This window comes from Numida meleagris, chromosome 1 (genome assembly GCF_002078875.1).
Source record: "Numida meleagris isolate 19003 breed g44 Domestic line chromosome 1, NumMel1.0, whole genome shotgun sequence".
NCBI lineage: Eukaryota > Metazoa > Chordata > Aves > Galliformes > Numididae > Numida > Numida meleagris.
This window is the reverse complement of record NC_034409.1, coordinates 70,713,792-70,733,688: the sequence shown is the minus strand read 5'-3', so window position 1 is coordinate 70,733,688 and position 19,897 is coordinate 70,713,792. Positions and strand designations below refer to the sequence as shown.

The window sequence follows — 19,897 nt, the reverse complement described above, 5'->3', positions numbered from 1 at the left end:
CAGTATCAGTACAGCATGAGGGAGAAACATGAACCTTAAATTGTGTTATTCAGGTCACTGTGCTGACAAGACAGCTTTATAACATCTAGAGCACATTCAGTTCACCAGGAAGGAGAAGCTAGATGGAAGGGATCCCAGGCACAATGTCTTTCCTTGCCCTGTTGCACCGAGCGCTTAGAGGCTTTACATTCTCCATGGATGCAAGGGAAGCACCTCAGAGATAGGCTTAGCATCAATGGAAAGGACAGCATAACTGCAGTGGTATAGGGCTGTATTGCTATGTGTTCAGGATGGGATCCTGGTTTTTCCTTTCTTAGTTTCAAACCAACATATCAAGAAAGATTCTGAAATGATCCATCCTCCCTCTGCAGAAGGAGGAACCCAGCCCTCTGTACACATCAAGGTGCTGACACACATTAGCACATCTGTTCACTAGGACTCAATGGATTGTACTGACTGAAATGACTACTGGGAGAAAAAAAAAAACAGAATATTCCTGTAGAAGATTACAACTGCGAGCCCTAGCAAATCATACTGTGCATGCCAGCTAATAACACCTTGCGCAGAGCTGAGTCTCTTACCTGACTCCTTCATTGAGGTTGTAAAGTTCATGATCGGGGAGACCCTTACGCTGGAACACAGCTATTACTCCATTGTGGATACTGAAAGAGGATAGGAGGAGTCATTAGCACCAGATCACATTTTAGAAAGGTGTCGCTTCCACAATAAGGCAAACATCTCTTCCCAGATACCATGGTACCATTTTTAAAAGTAATGGATGATTGCTGGTTATATCTCAGATGCCTTAAAATGAATTAATTTCTAGAAAACAAATGACAGTTTTGAAAAACATCTCTTTTTGATTTTTTCAATTTTACAATTTTATTAGTTACACACCTGAAACAGTAATCTCAGAAAATTTAGCCTCATATATTCTAGGTACTTCTGTATAACTTTTAGCATATTTTTGTCTCTATGGGCTCACTACAGAGATAATTTACAACTTCACTATGAGATCAGGTTGATATTTCCAGCCCTGTTGGCCTCTGAGTTATGGTTACTTGATTTTCTTACTAACAAACCAGCATTTGTCAAGTCTGGACACTGTACCTGAAGCTTAATTCACAAATACAGCATCCATCTATTAGAACAGAGTTACTGAAATCTCAGAAATGATTAGTTCTTTAAAAAAATATAAAAGGCAGAAATAATACACAAGTGGTTACAAAAGACTGTTTTCTATTTCTCAAAAATTTGTGCTCTTGCTCCAGCTAAAGAAAAACTAAGGCTGCATTGAAAGAACAACAGGTCTAGAGTTTCTGAGGCAGACAGCAACAAATGAAACAACGTGCTAGGCATAGGCCAACCATCTGTCCTACAGCAGTGCTCCCTTTTCATTTTCACTGATGCATGTAACTGTTCTGAAGCAGACGTTTCTTAGCGGTGTTGATTTTCTTCTACAATGAGCAACAAGTGAAGCTATGATTGAGAGCAACAGAGTTCTCTAGATCACCAGAAAGCCACATATCCATCACTGTCTGTAAGTGGAGCACAAGGCCACCATCCTCACAAATGCTAAATGACAAACCCCTGCAAAGTGTTGCATGTTTTACAGAGCAATCCACATGCTTGGCAGAGGTGCTTACAGAACCCAAGAATTTAACAAGACCACACCTCAAAAGGTTAGTGAAATGAGTAAGTGCTTCAGGAAGAAGCCCTGAAATGCTCCTGAGACACAAAGAACACAATTAGTGTGATGACACGTCAGCCTAAATCACTGAGCTGAGGTCTGAGGGCAAAGGTAAAGAAATGCCAGCGAAAGGTGAGACCAAACCCGTTCCAGTACTAGCAGAAGGGAGGTAGAAGTCCCCTTCCCCATCTCAATGCCATCTTTTACAGCTTCACAGAAGACTTCATCTTTGATTCCTAAAGAAAAGAAGACTCATACAATCTTCCTATCTGTTAGGTAATCCCCACTCTTGTAGATGTTTGGTGATTTTTGCCACACTTAACCATGGAGCTAAAATCCCCAAAATTCTAAGGGCTTTTAGGTTTCATCTGGGATGGAAGGACTATCTTCAAGCAACACCACTAAGGTTCAGTTCAGCCTCTACTTGACAGGCTCACAGATTTGTCCAGCCTGGAGGTACCAGGATTTGGGACTGCCCAGTCTAGTGACAAAGAGCTAAAGTAAGTTCTGCTCACAAGGTCTCCAGACAGAGAAAATCTGATTCCTACTGGCAGGTGAGCTCAGGAGGATTTCCAGATGCGTTCAACAGCATCCTGCAAGGCCAAGGGATCACTGCAGTGTCACAACAAGGCTTGGTATTTGCTGCTTAGAAGGAGATGCAGAGGGCATATGGGAATCACAGGTACCCACATCAAACCTCCTCAGGTTCACAATAAAACAATCCCTTGTAATGCTTGCTGGAAGCAGAGGAGCTGGCAGATAGAACTGCAGACCCAACAACACCAAACAGCAAAGAGAAGCTCAGTCGCATTCATCTGTGGGAAAAGGACATTAAAAGTTGCAGCTGAATGATACAACCCACTGGGGAGAAATGCACAAGCAGATGCAAATTGGAAATGCTATCCCCTTCTCTCTCTTGGTGCTAAGCACTCCCACACACGCAGTGGTCACCTTTTCCCCCATGCATTTACATGCACAGACAGAGACATACACGATAACCTAACCCAGTTTATTTTGGCTGGCTCAAGCAATCACATTCCATTTACGATTATTTGAAAACTGGCAGCTAAATGTCTCCAGTATATAGCGAGGTGACTTGCGTATTTTAATATTATGAGTAATATGTGAAATACGATTAATGTAGTGAATAAAACAAGCAGTCTTTACACGCTCTTCTGATTCGGAAATGAACTTTGCAATGTTCCTGCCATCCTTCTGCAGAGAAGAATGACTAAATCTCTCTCCTAGAAGCCAGTATGCTCTCACTTTCTCTCTGGCACTTTTCTAAATGAGGGGGAGGTTTTCTCTTTCCAGCTTAGCAGGTCCATCATTATCCCTCAAAGAAATAACACAGAGCAAGATTTTTTAATGGGTCACAAGCACCTACAAACATCCTAGTGATGACGTTTGCATCTGTCTGGGATCCTCCTTGCAGTGAGGGATGGCTGTCTAGCCCACAGGACAAGTCTTGGCCCCACTGTCCTTCCTTCCCATTTCAGCAGCAGTGCATTCATGCAGGATGCAGGGATGCAGTTACAGTGTGGGGACACCACTGTGGTCTGCCCCTCAGTGTTTGCTCAGCAGAAAACAGAGGAGTCAGAAAAATAGGAATGCTACTGATGGCATAAGCTGGTGTAAGAGTAATAAAAAGCTAGCGTAAATCTTATTAGTAAACTTAAGCTAATGAAAAAAAACAGCAAATCCAACCATACTTGAAGTAATGCTATGGTTTCTTTAATGAGTAATTGTTTAAAAGGGTTTAGTCAGAACAGTACAACCTTTTTGTGTAAAGAAAGCCAGAGCTGCTGCTTACACACAAAAGTTCTGCAAGATGCTTGAGGTGGGTGGATCACTTGTGCCTGCGACCAACCTCCACTGAGGTTTAAGTCATGATGTACATAATTAAACTTACATTGCAATGGTTATGCTAAATTGGAAATGCTTTGTAAACTGCCTTCTGTAACTCTTTTACATCGTGGAAGTTAATAATTGGTGCACTCATGCACTGATATTACTGTGAACACCTTCCCTGGAGTTGTTGTGCATGTAAATGTGTGCTCAAGGTGAAGAAGAAAGCAGCACAGAAGACAAAACAGAACCAAAAGGAAACCAAAATGGGTCTGTTCCCGAGGTACCCATACTCAGTACCGAATAAGGTTGCAATCTTCAATCAAGACAAGACCCCATATGATTTTAAGTCCAGGGTTATAAATGTCTCTGGTTTTCTTTATTGTACCAATAGACACATTTTCCACCTAACTGCCCACGCAACCGCCTAGGCCTGCATTACTATGATTTCTCCTGTTTAAAGAAATGAGCAATTTCTAGCAGAACCTCATTAGTATCTTCTGGTGAAGAAGGGGACTGGAAGGCTCTGTGCACGAGCAGTAAGCATCTGAAATGTGTTGTCATACTGCAAGAGAACACAAATCTCTGTGTTACAGGATTATTGCACCTTTGAGAGTACAGTATTAATTCATACACCAGCTCCTGAACTAGCAGGACTTGGGGCAAACTGCTGTGGCTGTGTTATTTAACATGGATTAGTGTCCATGCACTAAGATACATTTTGCAAGCACCTTTCCATACAAACACATGCCATGGGCCATTCTTGGTGGGAAGACTATGGCTGGTATCCACAAGAAGAAAACATTTTGAGAAACCAGCAGAGGAGCAGGAGGAAGCATGGGAGGAGGTATGGGCCAGTGGGTGGGCAGGGAAGAGGTGACTACCCACAGTAGGCTGAGTCCAGGAGTGGAAATTTGGATCAGAGAACTGTGGAGATCACTGTTGAGTAGAAAATTAAAGTCTACAAAAACTTTGGAGCTTTGTAGAGTAGTGTCAGTTTTGTCAGCTGATTGCCAAAACATAACTACAGTTGAGGAGATTCTCACAGCAGCAAAAATCAACCCAGTACACTAACAAATTTCAACTCCTTGGAGAGATCACTCATTACAGATTTGCCTGACCCTGCAGAGAAGGCAGCAGTGGCAGAACTACAACTGCAGCACACAGTTCTGGCTTCCACACTGTTTACATTAGCGTGGAGGGATACGGAAGACGTCAATCCCTTTGTGTAACGCACCAAGTTTGACACTCACTGTTGATACTCCCAACCACCTTAACAGCACGAGTGCCAAGGCAGGGAGGGTGGGGCTTATTTTTCTGATTTTTACCAGATAGAAAGCCCTTCCCCATGCAGTTCACTATCACCAACACATACACTTTGCTTGAGTCACTAGCTGAGCACCCAGCCACCACTGCTTTCTGCCGCACTGCTGGCTTCTCCAGCCCTAAAATACCCCTGACATTTTTAAGAATCCAAAAAGGAAAAACTGTAGTGATCAAAACACTGTTTTCTGTCTCCAATAACAACCTCATAGGTAAGCTTCCAAAGGGGTCTGGAGCATCTCCCTTATGAGGAAAGGTTGAGAGCCCTAGGACTGTTCAGTCTGGAGAACACTGAGATCCTACTAATATTTATAAACATCTAAAGGGCAGAAGTCAAACGGATGGGCCAGGCTCATTTTAGCAGTGCCCAGCAAGAGAAAAAAGGGCAACAGACACAAACTGCAACACAGAAGTTCCATCTGAACATAAGGAAAAAATTCTTTACTTTGAGGGTGACAGAGCACACTTCTCAGGGAGGTTATGGAGTCTCCTTCTCTAGAGATATTCAAAACCCTCCTGGACACTTTCCTATGTAAGCTACTGTACGGTACTTGTTTTAGCAGAGAGGATGGACTAGATGATCTCCAGAGGTCCCTTCCAACCCCTAAGATTCTGTGATTCTTTGACTCTATCAGATCAGAAACAGTTTGCCTGCAGAGCTGAGAAACAGCTGCAATGCCTGATTGCTGGTTTGGTACAACCAGATCACAGCCTCAGGTTGGGACCGCCTGGCAAAGCACATGGTGTGGCCCAACATTTTGCTTGTGCAACACATGTAGGTAATTTTTGTTCTCTAAAGCAGTCATTACCTTCACTTGCAAGCAGCATGTGTGAAAATATCACTATACTTTTTATTCAGGGTTTGCAAATTTCTTTAGGTGAAATTGATGAATAAAAACAATATTGCATAAATAATCACTCTCTGCTAGCAACAGGGAGTTAAATGGCAATGTTTTTGAAAGGGAATAAATGACTGAGGGCTCCTTTTCCTTTGGACAGTATTCGAATAGCTAATTTACAATAATTAACCTGGCAAAGCTCCTTGAAGACACCCCTGCTCCAGAAGATACACTCATTTTTCTGAATTAGCTTAATTCAACCTGGACAATCCCACTTTTAGAACAGCTTCAGTCCAGATGGAACTCCACAGGCTTTGTCCTTGTCAAAGTAACATTGCAGCTGCTAGTTCACTGATGTTTCTCATGTTTCTAGCTGAGGTAAAGCAATCTGCATAGTGGGATAGGCTGCAATTATGCACTGGATCATACAGCTGAAAATAAGATGGTCTGCCAAACTCGAAGAGTTTTGGAGACATTAGTTCCCCAACTTCACCAACTCTAAACACTACTTTAACTTATGAAAAGGTTGAGAAAGACAGGTGAAGGGACTTCCCTGAGGTGTACCAAGATTTCATATTTCTATGGAGTGTAAGATGATGGAGCTTCTGGCTTCCAATCATACCTGCATTCAGACAAGTACAGATGAGTCTGGAGGGCTCTGGGTAGCAGCTTCCACCCCCACTTCTATAGCAGTAGTCAAGGCTGGGCATGCTGCACTGTGTGGTGATGGCTTGGCTAGGTGGGAAGTCCCCTGCACCCCTTCCCCACCCTGCAGCTTGGCTCTGGCTCTCACCCATGGACACATATAAGAAAGTGCGCTTCAGAGGGTTTCCACTGAAGGGTCAGGAAAAAGAAGCTAGTTCTCCTCACACAGGCAGGAATATTTCAAAATATTTCTAAATAAATACTAAATACTGGAACAAGGAAGTTTTCCCAGTAGAAGTAGCAGATGCATATGGAATGCATCTATTACCATACATACTATATCTATGGAATATGGAATAGGTCTGGAATGTTTTCTCCACTAGAGAAGCCTCGCTGTGATCTGAAAAAAAAACATTCATGTTTAATTAGGAGATGAAATATGGTTCCTGTGACTGTAAAAATTACTTTACTGGAAGTTATTGCACACATTACAACCCTATAAAAATTACCCCAAACCATAAAACTCTGATTCTGCATGTCTGCTTGGCTTTACTGCTGGCATCACTGCCATAACAGGCATCTCATCTTTGTGTTCTTTGCCTTTCCATCAGCACCTCCTACTCCTTCACATTTCCCTCAATTTCCCCATTTTCACACAGCAAAGAGGACAGAAGTACCTTCCACAGGAGGTGTTTCCACAGCGGAGCCTGGGCAACATCAGCCCTATCTGAGCAGTCTGTGCTAGATTGCTCAGAATGAAAAGCTCTTGCTGGATTTTATTTGCCCCAGCAGCAAGCTCAGGATTACAAACCCTGGGTTTCTTGGTCCAATTGGTTTAGTCAGCACTCAGCCCTCAGTTTTTGCCTGAAGCAGAAGAGGGCGGGGAGTGGGGGAAGGAATTGAAGACAATTCTAGTGAAAAAATCTAAGCTATTTTAATCCAATGCAAATTCTGTGAGCTGTAATGAAACTGCATTGTTCCACTATGTTGCTGCGGGTTGCTAGTTAACATGCGACCTGTGAGCTGATGCACTGATCTTCTGCGGTTCGTGGGAACGCAGGCTCGGAAGAAGCTGTGATATAAAGCCTGATTTGCAGCTCAGCACCGATTTCTCTTGATCTAGCAGTGCCAAGAATTTTTACAGCACTTCATTTGGAGGTGAAGGAAAGGTATTACGGAGGAAGAAATTGTCCTTGCCAGCAACAGGCACTGAGTTCCCCCTTGCAAGCCCTGTCATTAGGCCTCCGAAGGCAGCAGGCCTTCTGCTGTGAGCAGTCTCTGGGCTGAGAGGCAGCAGAGGGGATGTCTCTGGGCAGCCAGGCTGCAGTGACACAAAACCTCATGGCAGAAGAGGGACTGCAGGTCCTTGGCAGAAATGGCCCACCATGACTGAGTAGTGGTCCACAGAAGGTCCCACCACTGTGACTCTAGCTTGGCCTTGCTCCACCTCAAAGCACACCACCACCAGTCCCATGCGGGGCAGGGCCTGCTACAAGGCTGTGCTTTCCCCTCCCTACACCCATTTTGATGCACTGGGTTCAACGCCCCTCTCCAAAGCAGATACCCGCATGGCACGCCCAGGCATAGCTGCTCCCAAGAAACAAGAACCGACAGTACATTTAAATATAGCACAGTCAGGACTGGCGAGAGGGGCCAACTCTTCTGGTGTGTCCTGACTTCCTTGATCAGCAAGATCTCATGCTCAGTACTACATAGAACGTAGCAGCACAGGCAATTCGTTCATGCTAGCTCTTTGTTGGGGTGTGCTATTGCATCAGAAATAAAGGGCCTTCCCTTTGTCCCTGCGGCACAACTTGCTCACCATCTGTACTGTTCATTGCAGCTCCAGGCAGCAGCTAGTGCAGACACGGAGATGGCCACTTGGTTTGCAGGGCAGCACCAGGTGTCCCAAGGCCCACATCACCAAACCATCAGGATACACTGCACAGCCATCAGAGCACGGGGAAAGGCAGCCCTAGCAGAAAGCAAGGCTGGGCCGGGTTCACACAGAGCAGCAGCACAGCTGCCCATGGACACCTCCCCTCCCTGCTGACTCCTCCCCAAGTACCACCACCACCGGGACTCTGGGAGCATTTCTGGGACGTTCAAACAGCACATTTTTTCTGGGCAGGCACCCGGCCTCTTCTGTGACCAGTAAAGTTTCAGCACTCACTGTGCTGCTGGCAGCAGACAGCTAATTCATAATTCAGGTATGAACACACAGCAACAGGTGAGAGGGATGGGAAATGTGATGTTTTAAAATCTTATTATAATTGCTGAAGATTGAAATATCTTTAAAAATGTGTCTATAGTTCTCCAATACTTTTCTTCCTGTGACCTCCAGACAATTATAAAACATGAGTGAAACTTTCCATGCAGCAACCCAGACCTAAGGACTTAGAGACTTAGACTCATCTTTAAGAGTGTCACCAAAACAGTCATTAAGATGTTCATTGAATCTCTGTGCTCAGTGGCTCATTCACAATCAAATGCTTGCAAGTCTTTTTCATCAAACAGTAATAAAATTCAAATATATAAGCACAATAAAGAACACAACCAGGGACTGTTTTTCCCTGCCCAAAATGCATGTGCATAAACACATGCAAAGAGAAAAAAATACAAACAGCTTTTTGCACTGAAGTGAATAAACTGATTATTTCAGCAAATCTGCATCAACAATCAGCAGTATAGTTATGTAGATAAAAATAATATATATATATGAATTTTAGCAACTGTACATATATACTTATGTATATAATGTATATATACAATCGTTTATATATATATGAATGTGTATATATATGAATTCTAGTAATTGTATATATATTGACTAAAATAAACCAAATCCACTTTGAATGAGAATATCCAGATGGACTCAAGGACCTATATGCAGCCAGATCCTTTGCAATGAATCCTTGCCCGTCACAACAGAGGGGCTGAGCCATCTGCAGATAGCACTGCTTACTATCAGCCTGCAGAGAAAGTCTAACAGCAAGGTGAATACAAGCTACTTTGGCCTTTCACTGGAGCACATACCCATGGAATGCACCAAGGCAGAGCCCAGCTAGCTCTCACCCATGCTGGGTGCCAGCGAGCCAAGCTGCCTGTGCCTTTTTGGCACAGCGTGGGGCAGCCTGGGGGTGGCAGGACACGGTGAAGGAGCTTACCTGTTCCAGGTAGCGTTGGAGCAGGCCCGTCGCTGCTGGGTCCCCCGCTCATCCAAGGCTGCCTGCTCTCTCTTGCCCAGATCACTGAGGCTGGGCGAACTCATGAACTTCAACCTGCGAAGAGTCCTCATGGTCAAATGTGTGTTTGCGTGTGGCAGCTACAGATACACCATCCTGTTTACACACACACACGCGCAGCTGGAGCAGCAGCAGCAGCAATGCGAGCAGTTCCCTCCGTTTGCTGTTCAAAAAAGAAACTTAAAAAAAAAAGAAGAGAGAACCAGTCTCTACGGAGCACACCTCTGCCAGCAAGAAAACAAACCTTTAATCAGATCAACTCTGACGTCATGAACTGTGGTTAATAATTTCTCCAGTCCTTTTAAAAAACAAAAGCCGAGCTCCCAGCTGCGGCTTAGGCACTTTGAAGGGGCCCCTATAGCCTGCAGCCCCCAGAACAGGGCTGCTCCCACCCCAGAGCCAGGGCCCTGAGCCCTGGGGCGCTCCACCTGCCCCCAGGACCTGCGCTCCCCTGGGGCCCGGCCCTGCCAGCACTGCTCAGCCCGCCTCTCTGCGTTCGTGATGGAAATGAAACTGGAGGGCAATGGACACACACACACACACACACACACACAAAAAAAAAAAAAGCAAAAAAACCAACACCCAAGCGACCAATACTGACGCACTGAGAGTTTATTGGAAAGTTTCATAACTGCCTGTGCCCTGCCATGTTACAACACTGCACTCATGCGCTCTCGCTGCCTCGCTCATACACAGACATACACGCAGTACAACAGCACGAAGAGCACTCACACACAGCACAGCTGCCGGACGGAAACTGGAAGTGTGGTTTTGCCCTTTTGCGGAGCTTTGGTGAGTCTGATGTCTGGTCTTTCTGCTTCTTTGTAGAGTGAGGTAGCAGCTGTGTGACTCGAGGCATAGCAAGCTCCTACAGAAGTCCCAGGTGCTTTATCTTCAAAGGAGAAATCTTTCGGAGCACAGCGCTGGGGCTGAGGCTGTGCTGCTACAAGATCCAACCACACAGCCTGCTGCTGCTCACTCCAGGCTCTGCTCTGTGCCCAAGACAGCCTCACTCCCCAGCAAGGAAGGGGCTAACAGGACCATGACAGCTTCCTCAGAAAGTAAGTGGGCTGCCAGAGAGGAAGCTGCAGTGTGAAGACCACCCCTGTTGCTGCAAAGTGTCTGGTGAGAGCTGCGAGGGCTCCTTCCAGAGCAGTCTTGCAGAGAAGGGGGCCACAAGACAGAAGGACTTACCTTCTCTTTTTCTGTTTTTGTCTGTGAAAACCTATTGTCTAGGTCCAGGCTGTAAGTGGATTTGTTTGTGCTCAAATAGTATCTCAAGGCTGATAGTACAGGAGAATGATTTTTTTTTTTTACATTGAGATCTGCCCTCTATGCATCAGTTATTGAAATATCTCAATAATAGCTGATTCCTTTCGCTACTCACAAGAACTCAGCTAAGCTTCTCGCATATAAATATTTACTTCTCAAACTTATATTTGGTAGTACTTTCATGGGAAGCCGTAGATAAATAACATAGGAAAAAAATTCTTTTTTACCTTGAACTAGTTTTAGTAGTAGTAGCCTTATCCAGCTGCTTGGGTCAGTTAATACTCATTGCCCTTTCCAACCCAAAAATCTGATGTATACAAACGAGCACTGCAGCAGACAATATGTAACATTGCACTTTGGAAGTGATCTACAGCTCCAAATCTGACTTATGGACAAAGGCACCGCTGTCCCTGGTCTCTTCCAGATGTTTGAATCCCTCAGACAAATGAACAACAATCTACTATGTACACAGCCTCAAAGGGAAACAAACACAACAGTATACCGCTGTATTCTGAGGAATGAGACAAATCAGCTACCAAAAACAGACACGGCAGAACACTGCTTTGCTCACAGAGCAAAGGGGCACCCAATTTCTATGGACAACACAGCCAGCGAGAGCAGGGGCACATGACAGCCCGAGCTTCAGGTGAAACTTCAGATAAAAATGCACCGGCCCCTTTAAGGGACACAACTAGTTAGACAAACCTGTGGCAATAGGATTCCATCTAATTTCATTTTCCACCTAGCTGAGTTGCTTTTCTGCTGCTCACGTGCTGTGAATTCGATAGGCCTTGCAAATGTTATTATCCTGGATTAAACCTCTGGAATTTTTTAACTCTTTGTTTCCTTGGCAATACTGAAGACTTTGTGAACTGCACCCTACTGATGCCAGTATGCTAGCAGCTACATAACAATATTTTATCTGCCTTTTTTTCCTCTCAAAATCCTCCACTTGCTAAATTGACCAAATCCGAAGAGCAGCTATGCTGGATATGCCAGCCAGAGCTGCAAAGAGCAGTGCTTGGCTTCCTCATAAGTCCCAAGAGAAGAAAAAAAATCTTTTTCCCTCTGTATGTTGAAATGTTACACAGCAGTCAGACTGTTTTTATGTCACCCCATCCTTAGCCAGTACTAGGCTCAGCATCTAGCAAGCACACAGGCACACAGGAAAAGCAGCATTCCTGTTTCTGGAAACAATACTGACGGAGGTAGCAGAGGGGAGGCTTGGTCTGTGCTTCCTTCTCCTTCCTATGACTCCACCTGATCAAATGTTAACTTATGATAAAATTAATCACTCTCATCAAGGGTTACCTCACACATAATTACAGAGTAATACTTCACATTTACATTGTGCTGTACATCCTGGCACATCTTTGACTTCATGGCATTCATTAATTCAGCCTGAAGAGCTCTGGGGTACTTAGAGCACACAATCCACACTTTGGTATTCCCAGTGAAGACGAGAAAGGTGAGGCTACCTGCAGAGCAGGCAGCATGGATGCCAAGGGAGCCCAGGGCTTGAAGCTCTTGTTCCAGCACAGTTTCCAGGGGATGCTGCAGGGTTAGCGTGCCCAGAGCGTGATACAGGATAGAACTCCTCAGTGGGGCTTGTGGTACAGCCACTCCTCTGGAGACACTTGTGAAGTTGTCACAGCCCAGCACTGCTCCATGATTGAGGGGATGAATGGCAGAGAGTGCTCACTATTGACCAGCAAGAGGGCTGAGAGCCCTGACCAGGGTGGCTGGGAGGAAGGGGCTGGCAGGCCAAGGCCCTCCATGGGCTCGGTAACAAGCTTCTTAAACAGAAATTCCCTCAGCACACTTGTGGAGCCAAGGCTCTAAAGCACTCTTCCATTAATTTGGTTAATCCCTGCATGCAGTACCCTGTGCTAATGCCATTTTACTTGCAAGAAGCCTGCGGCTCAAAGGTTAAGTGATTTAACCAAAGCTCCACAGCTACCTCAGTGCTGCAGGAAGACCCAGCGCCAGCACCTTCCCCTACCCTTCCCCCTCAACATTTCCCCATCAAATGAAGCCTGTCTCTACTCAGAGCTGCTTTCTTTTATGCTTTTATCCCATGGGTGACTGTGGGACATCCTTCAGCCTCCGCAGTGCCTGAGATGAAGGCAGGAATCCTGCAGGGAAACAGCACTGCTTGCCTGGTGCTGCCTGCTGCCTGCAGGCCTCAAACAACACACAGGGACACCAATATATGTTTTGAAATAATGACCCGGTGTAACTGCAGTTACGGCTGTTGTGCCTATAACACCTGCACTGATCCCATCGGGACCTGGGCCTGAAAAACAGCACTGCTGCCCCTTGAAACTGTCAGCAAAATTCCAGGCAGACCTCCCCAAACACAGTTCCAAAAAAAAAATGAGATTTGCCTAAAAAAAGAAAAAACCCTATGTTGTATTTACTTAACATTATATCAGTTGTTACAGAACAATCTTGCTGGCTTTTTACAAGTTTCTTATGGACTGGGATGAGAAAGGAAAGAAAGCAAAAAAGTAATGTTCATAAGCAGGGACAATAAGAAATTAACAATATATGAAATCCTTAATAAAGTTGCCAATGTTGTGCCCGCTATGGGTCAGCTGTTCTGCTGCTGCAATGACAGGTTAGCACTGCAGCAGCAATGGTGCAAGCGTGGGGACATAATGAGGAAGAGAATCTGCCATGTCAGCTTTATTCAGCACAGACTTGGCATGTAAAAAGCAAGTGAATAAAGACAAATTTCAACTGGAGAAAAAAATAAGGAAAAAAAAACAAATATCTCCCCTTCTCTTTTGGGGAAGAGAAAAGAAATCCCCGCAGAAATGCTGAACAGTGCACGCTCTGCAAGCAAAGAACAAAGAGGAAAAGCACACTTATGGCAGCAAGGAGTTAAAAAGCTCCCCATTGCAGTTTTTCATAAAGCACACCACAAAACATGGGGCATGCCTCAGCACATGCCAAAGCTCAGGAATTAGTCTTTGGAAAAACCACCTTTCTTAAAGGCGCAACACGGAAGGGCAGGGGGAGATGAGGCTGTCAGTAAAAGCATGAAGAGTGGAAGGGAAAATGAACATTATGACTCATCAGTTCCTTTGCTACAATAGCCACATAAAGCTCCTTTATCGTCAGAAAACAAAGAATAAAGAGAATAAAGAAAGTCTAAAACCACATAGGGTCTATTTACACCCTACCCCCTCCATCCCACTCATTTTGCAGCCACTGGAGATAACGGAACTCTCAAGGACAGTTTCTGCCTGGCATTTTTGAGGCTGGTCATAGGACAGCCTCGGCTTTGCTGGCTGTTTCTTTTACTTCTGCCCCTGGCGTTACTGCGCCCCCTAAGCCCCTGAAACACCTCCTGTGCCCTCCTGAACTGCTGCATCCTGCTACCACCAGTGCCACCCCTCAGAGAGTTCTGGCATTTCTGCTCCTTCAGCTGTACATGGAGCATGCACTCATGAAGTTTCTTTGTATTTTACACTGTTAGAAAGAAGAAATGCTGGACAACAGTATCTCCTTCCTAAGCAAGCAGGAGAAGAAGAGCCTTTTTGGCTACTGCTAGAAAGGGGTGACCTGTCCCCCTTGCCATTTCTGCAGCAACACCTGCAAGCACAGTTCATCCTGCAAAACTTCAGACTCAACCCGCAGGCACCACCTGCCTCGGAGATACATCAGCTTACTCCAGCTAAGGACAACCATAATCACTACAACCCATAGGGGATCAGGGCCAACTTCCTAAGCATTCCCTTTACAGTTTGAGCAGCAAGAATGATCTTAGGAGACTTTCTAAGCAGAAATAGAGCCCTGCATTGTGAGCAAAGGTCCACCTGAGCTACAGCAACCATCCACGTCTGGTTTCCTCCACAGACTGGTCAGTGTCTGCTGGTCATTTCTTCACCTGCTCACTGACTGTCCCTACCTTCCTGTTTCTCCATCATCCCTTGTTGTCATGGTCCCTCTTCCTTTTCTTGGCTTTCTTGGTTAGCTAACTCCTCAGGAAAAGTTTTAATATATAGGGGAAAGGGAAAAAAAAATAAAAAAAATAAAAGAGACTAAAACGCTGCTACTAACACCACGCTTGCAAATGAGTTTTCAGCTAGCTCATGAATCTAGCAATACTTAGATGAACACCTTTGCTTAGAGCATCCATGAAATCCCTTCCCCTTTGACAGCAGAATTTTTCAGTTTACTAAGCACCACAACATAATCAGTTCTTAAAATATAGAAGATAGCTAAGTCTTTTATCCTTGTCCTTCAGGAGATTGGAATTAGGAGACAATTGGAATAGAAATAGGCCCACTACACCCTCTTCTAAAATACCAAATTTTTCATAAGCAGGCAGTTCCTCCAGCTCATATTATTCCTCATTATCTCCATGTAGATTCCAAAAACTAAAGGCAATGCTGTGATCCAAACGAGCACAATGGTCCTACGCTCTTGGCTACAGGACCAGTGCCAGTATGGCATTCCATTCACATCCCCTGCAGGCATGAGGTGGGCTTCCAAACAGCAAGCATGCCCATGCCAGGTTTCACTGTTGCCCACTCACCAAAATCACAACTCACTGCAAACAGCGTACATCATACAAACTATACAAACTCCAAGGCAAGCACATAACTTGACCATTAAATGAAGTCAGCCCTGTGATTTAGAAACTGAGGTCTTCAGAGTTCTGATCAATAAGCAAATCAAGTGTTTAAAATACTTTGTGCTTTTATTACAAGATCATGAGATAGTGGAAAATTAATCTTGCAAAGTAACTGAGCTCATAACGCACATGACATTTTTTCTTCCTGAGCTCTATGTGAATTCTTTCCTAAATTGCTTATCTTGCATAATTTTAATTGGATCCCAGAACACCATGACCTTGATCCAGCAGCTACAGTATCTCAGTGCTGTCATCTACAGTTATATATGGTACAGTACCTTCCAAATCTGTGAACCCTGGGAGATCGGAACTGTGTGCTGTGCAGGGCTATTTTTCTTATACCCAAACATTTTTTCAGTCAAGGTCTTCCAAAAGGCCTCTGATTGCCTTGGAAGGTCACCAAGATAAAGGACCTACTCTGGTAACTAGCTGAGTCCCTAATAAACTGCACTGCTGGCCAGCAGTTAGTTACAAGTGATATCCTGGCTTCACTGATAGTGTATGAGAATGTAAGCATGGCTGGAAACATGAAGCATGCCTTGAGATTACTGCCACCTCCTGTGCAAAAGTCAGGGAGGTCACTCCAGCACTGAGCAACACAAGAGACAACTAGAGGATCTTTGACTCCAGTGGTACTGTGCGGCTTTTACTTTAACGTTACTATAGCTCTCTGGAACAAAACTCACAGCCCTGTAAAAGTCACAAAAGCCTAGCCTTCAGTACAAACGATTCTTACAGAAAACTGATCTTTCTCCCTTGGGACCACAAGAATATATTTTTTAAACGAAAAACCTGCCAGAGTTTTTAGAGATAACAGAAAACTGTAACATTTGGCTGTGTACTGGACTCTGTACCGTTTAGTGTGGTAGAGCTTTCACAAGGAACTTAAAAATAGTGCTCTTATGCCTTCTTTTCATATACACACACTGAAACAGTCCCTGCAGACTGAGATACTTGGCCATGGAAACAGCAAGGATACAAAAGGCCTTCATCACACGAATGTCTGAGCCATCAGGCTTGCTGCTATAGGGCCAGCAGCTTGGAAGCCCACACAGACTGTGCTCCCAACTCCTAAGCAGAAAGCTGGAAGTACTTATTTCAAGCGCTACTCACAGACACTTTGACAGACAGCTGGGATCCCAGTTCTGAAAGCCCCAGGACGCACTCCTAGGATGCACGGCTCCTTCATGCAGAAAATCCAAGGCCAAGTGGTCCTGGGCTTGCATCCAGCAGTTGCTTCAGTCTCTTCCCGTGAAAAATGCTTCAATTTGGGAACATCAGTGGAAAGAAGGATAAACTGAAGACCTCTCATGAATGGAGTTGTGGTCAGTTCCACACTCAATTCTGTGTCTCAGCTCATTTTAAGATATTTTGGTCTTTGGAAATAGTCAGGCACCAAATGCCACCAAGCTGACATTTCCAAGGTGAGAAACATCAATTGCTGAGGGGAAGACTACAGGAGGATGCACAGAGCTTTGCCTCACTGAGAAACTGCAGCCTCAGCCTACCTTTACTCTTACAAAACAACAAGCTCTCTTGTGTTAGCCCAAGACCACAAAGCTGTATGCCAGGCTTCAGCCTGACAATACCTGAAGGGACAATGGTGCCAGGCTGCAGCGTCTCCTCAGCAGGGCAGTCCCATGCACCCCAATCCAGTGGTCCCAGATGCAGGTGTCTAAAACTACAGGCCAGTGTCCCCTGCCAGGCAGCAGCACGCTGTGCAGGACAGGCAATGCTACAAAATGGCAGCCAGGGCCCCGGTCCACCATGACACTCATAGCAAGGCTGGCTGTGCAGCCCACTGGGAAGCACTCCTGACTGTCACCCCTTGACCACACTTACAGTTGACCAGAGACAACTGGTGCTTTGCCGGGCTCCTGGAAAGGGGTAGCAAGGCAAAAGCAAAGCAGCTGGGATGACAGCTGTGCTCACAGCTTCCATATGTCACTCTATTTTTTAGTGGGCACAGAAATTGCAGGCCCCTCTCCAACCAACACTCCTTTCACTATATCTTGCTTTTGCTCTGTTCCCCACAGCTCAGCACTCAACTTGGAGGGCAGAACACTGTGATGCTTTTTTAAGCACTGCTTTTCCTGTTCCAGCCCACTCACCACCAGGGCAACAGTCTTTGACCTGCCAGGAAGCCTCAACAGCGGCCACACAGGCGCCTCTGTCACCTCTGCAAAATCCTCCAGAGAAAGCCCTGGCAGCTCTGCGTGCACAAAGACTGCAGGAGCAGGCTCGCTGTCAGCAAGCCTTCAATTTTTACTCTTCATCTGATTTCTGCCACAACACACATCCATAAACATTTAGTCCCTGCTGTGGTATTTTGGTACTTGCAAACTGTAGGGCAGCAGACAGAAGATAAATGGAGGCAACCTTTCCCCCGCACCTTTTCTTTTAATTCTGAAACTCAGAAAGGTCAGATTTGGATTTAATTTTGTCCTGCACAATGTTTTGGGTTGGTTCGTATTTATTCCAAGTGAGTTCACCCATTTCTTCTGTAGAAATAAAAGGTCATGAAACCACTGAGTTCTCTCCTTCCTAAAAGAGGCACTCCCTTGTAAGGAGTGAATTACCAATGAAACAAGAAAAAAAAATAATGCAGAAATATATTCTGTTCCTGCTGGGCAGGTGGAACTGTAATCACAGCTAAGTGTAATTAGAAAATGCATAAGGATGCACTTTGGATGACACTGCCTTGCACCAATTTTTAAGCAATCTGTTTAATTTGACTGATGAACTCAGGGTAAGAAAATAATAAAAAAAAACTGGTAATGTTTATTTATTTATTTTTTTTTTTAAAAAAAAGGTTGTCTTTCTTTCTGTAGTAATTATTTGTCTATGCAGCACTACAAGCCAGCTGGTTTGGGGGACTGGAAGAACAGAGGACAGGGAAGGGAGGGTTGGATCATTTTATACATAAAATCAATCTATATTAACCCTCAGCTAATATGCATGTTAAGGGCTAATACAGAGGTTACAAAAGAGATGCATGCATGCATATACGTGTGTGGTATGTGTTACTTTTATTAGTTGTTTGTTTTAGAGGTTGGCTCCAAATTTTTTTTTATTTGAACAATTGGAGGAGTGAGAGCATCCAGAATTGAACTTTTAGCTCTGACTGACATAAATTGCTTTTCAAAGCCAGGTTTTGGGTTCATTGACTCCATTTGAGTTTTCTTGTTTTCTTTAGTACAAGAATTTGCCATGTCATTTGAAATGTAAACATATCTAAACTTATTCTGCTGAAATAAAACAGAAATTTTTTGACATTTTCTGAGTTCATTTACTGTAGTACATTGCTTCCTACCCATGCTTTCAACAGAAAATCATCTTGGTTCAAATGTTTTAAAGAATTTTTGGAAAGGCAAAATGCCTTCCAGCACTACTTTAAGAACTCGATAGTAATGAAAAAGAAAAGTACAGGATTCTAAATATTTCAATGATGAATTGTTAATGCTGTGTAACTGTCTTTCTCTATGAGAGGACCTAAACTTTTGTTGTCAGCTACTGTGTTAAATCTTAGTTAAGAGGTTTAATGAAAACATGACGAGGAGCCACCTGTATTTATCTACATATTTCTACTATTTTATAAAGAATTACTATCTTGTCATCAAAGTCAAATGCTGAAATAGTTGAAGTCCCAATTCAGCTCAAAAACAACAACGATGTTCTAAAGAAATAAAATTAAAAAAAATAATTTGCAAGCTCAAATCATTATTTTTGTTACTGATTTTGACAATCCTCATTATTTAGCTTTTGGAATATTATTCAAATCTCAATGAGGAGACCTGCCCTCTATGAAGGTAGTTTGAGTTGCATTTGTGTGGATTTGGGGGGAAAAAAGAGGAATGAAAGTTACCATTTTTTTTCTCTCTTTACTGAAAGAAGAACTAGTGGTAATAAATGTAAGATTTCAGCTGTTACATAGGTGATGCTGTTATTTTAGATAGGTAAATCAATAGATTGAATATTTGTGAATTTATCTACACTTTACTACTATCTGTTTTTTACTGAGATGGAAAATAAATAAAAGAAAGAAAACTGGGAATAACATTTGAGATCATTTCTTCCTTGTAAACTTTCCACAGAAGCTTTGGAGAAGAGATGGGACTGACACTCAGGGCTGCAGTGACAGCAGCGTAGTAACCTGGAGGCCACAACTGCAATGTGCAGCTAAGAAGCTCTCCTGATAAAGGTGAATTACTGCAGCTTGGCCTTTGCATTTATTAAGCTCATTCAACATTAGTAGTAGTAAATGAGATAACATTGGGAGTGAGATGAGTACATCTCACAGGAGAGAAACTTAGACTGCATTTTTTATAGATGCTGGAGAAATCTGAACATATCTATGCCGCGTGTCAATACATCCTATAAAGCTACTTAA

At 44.0% G+C, this 19,897-nt stretch overlaps 1 protein-coding gene and 1 long non-coding RNA gene across 11 annotated transcripts in view; one reads left to right on the top strand and one right to left on the bottom strand.

Moving 5' to 3' along the window:
- The window catches only part of PRR5 (proline rich 5), an 86,369-nt gene that overhangs the window by 40,260 nt on the left and 26,212 nt on the right, over nt 1-19,897 (bottom strand). For 7 of the 10 annotated variants that reach the window (XM_021392877.1, XM_021392858.1, XM_021392862.1 and 4 more), the window contains 2 exons: nt 9,513-9,769; nt 582-662 (listed from right to left, as the gene is read on the bottom strand). In XM_021392877.1, the coding sequence (XP_021248552.1) occupies nt 582-662; nt 9,513-9,643 (212 nt within the window). In that variant the 5' untranslated portion in view covers nt 9,644-9,769. The remainder of the gene's footprint in view (nt 1-581; nt 663-9,512; nt 9,770-19,897) is intronic. The other 3 variants (XM_021392901.1, XM_021392908.1, XM_021392918.1) reach the window with 3 other exon arrangements.
- Nucleotides 10,186-19,210, top strand: LOC110397005. Its single transcript, XR_002437458.1, has 2 exons — nt 10,186-10,382; nt 17,544-19,210. It is a non-coding gene; the product is annotated as an uncharacterized LOC110397005 (long non-coding RNA).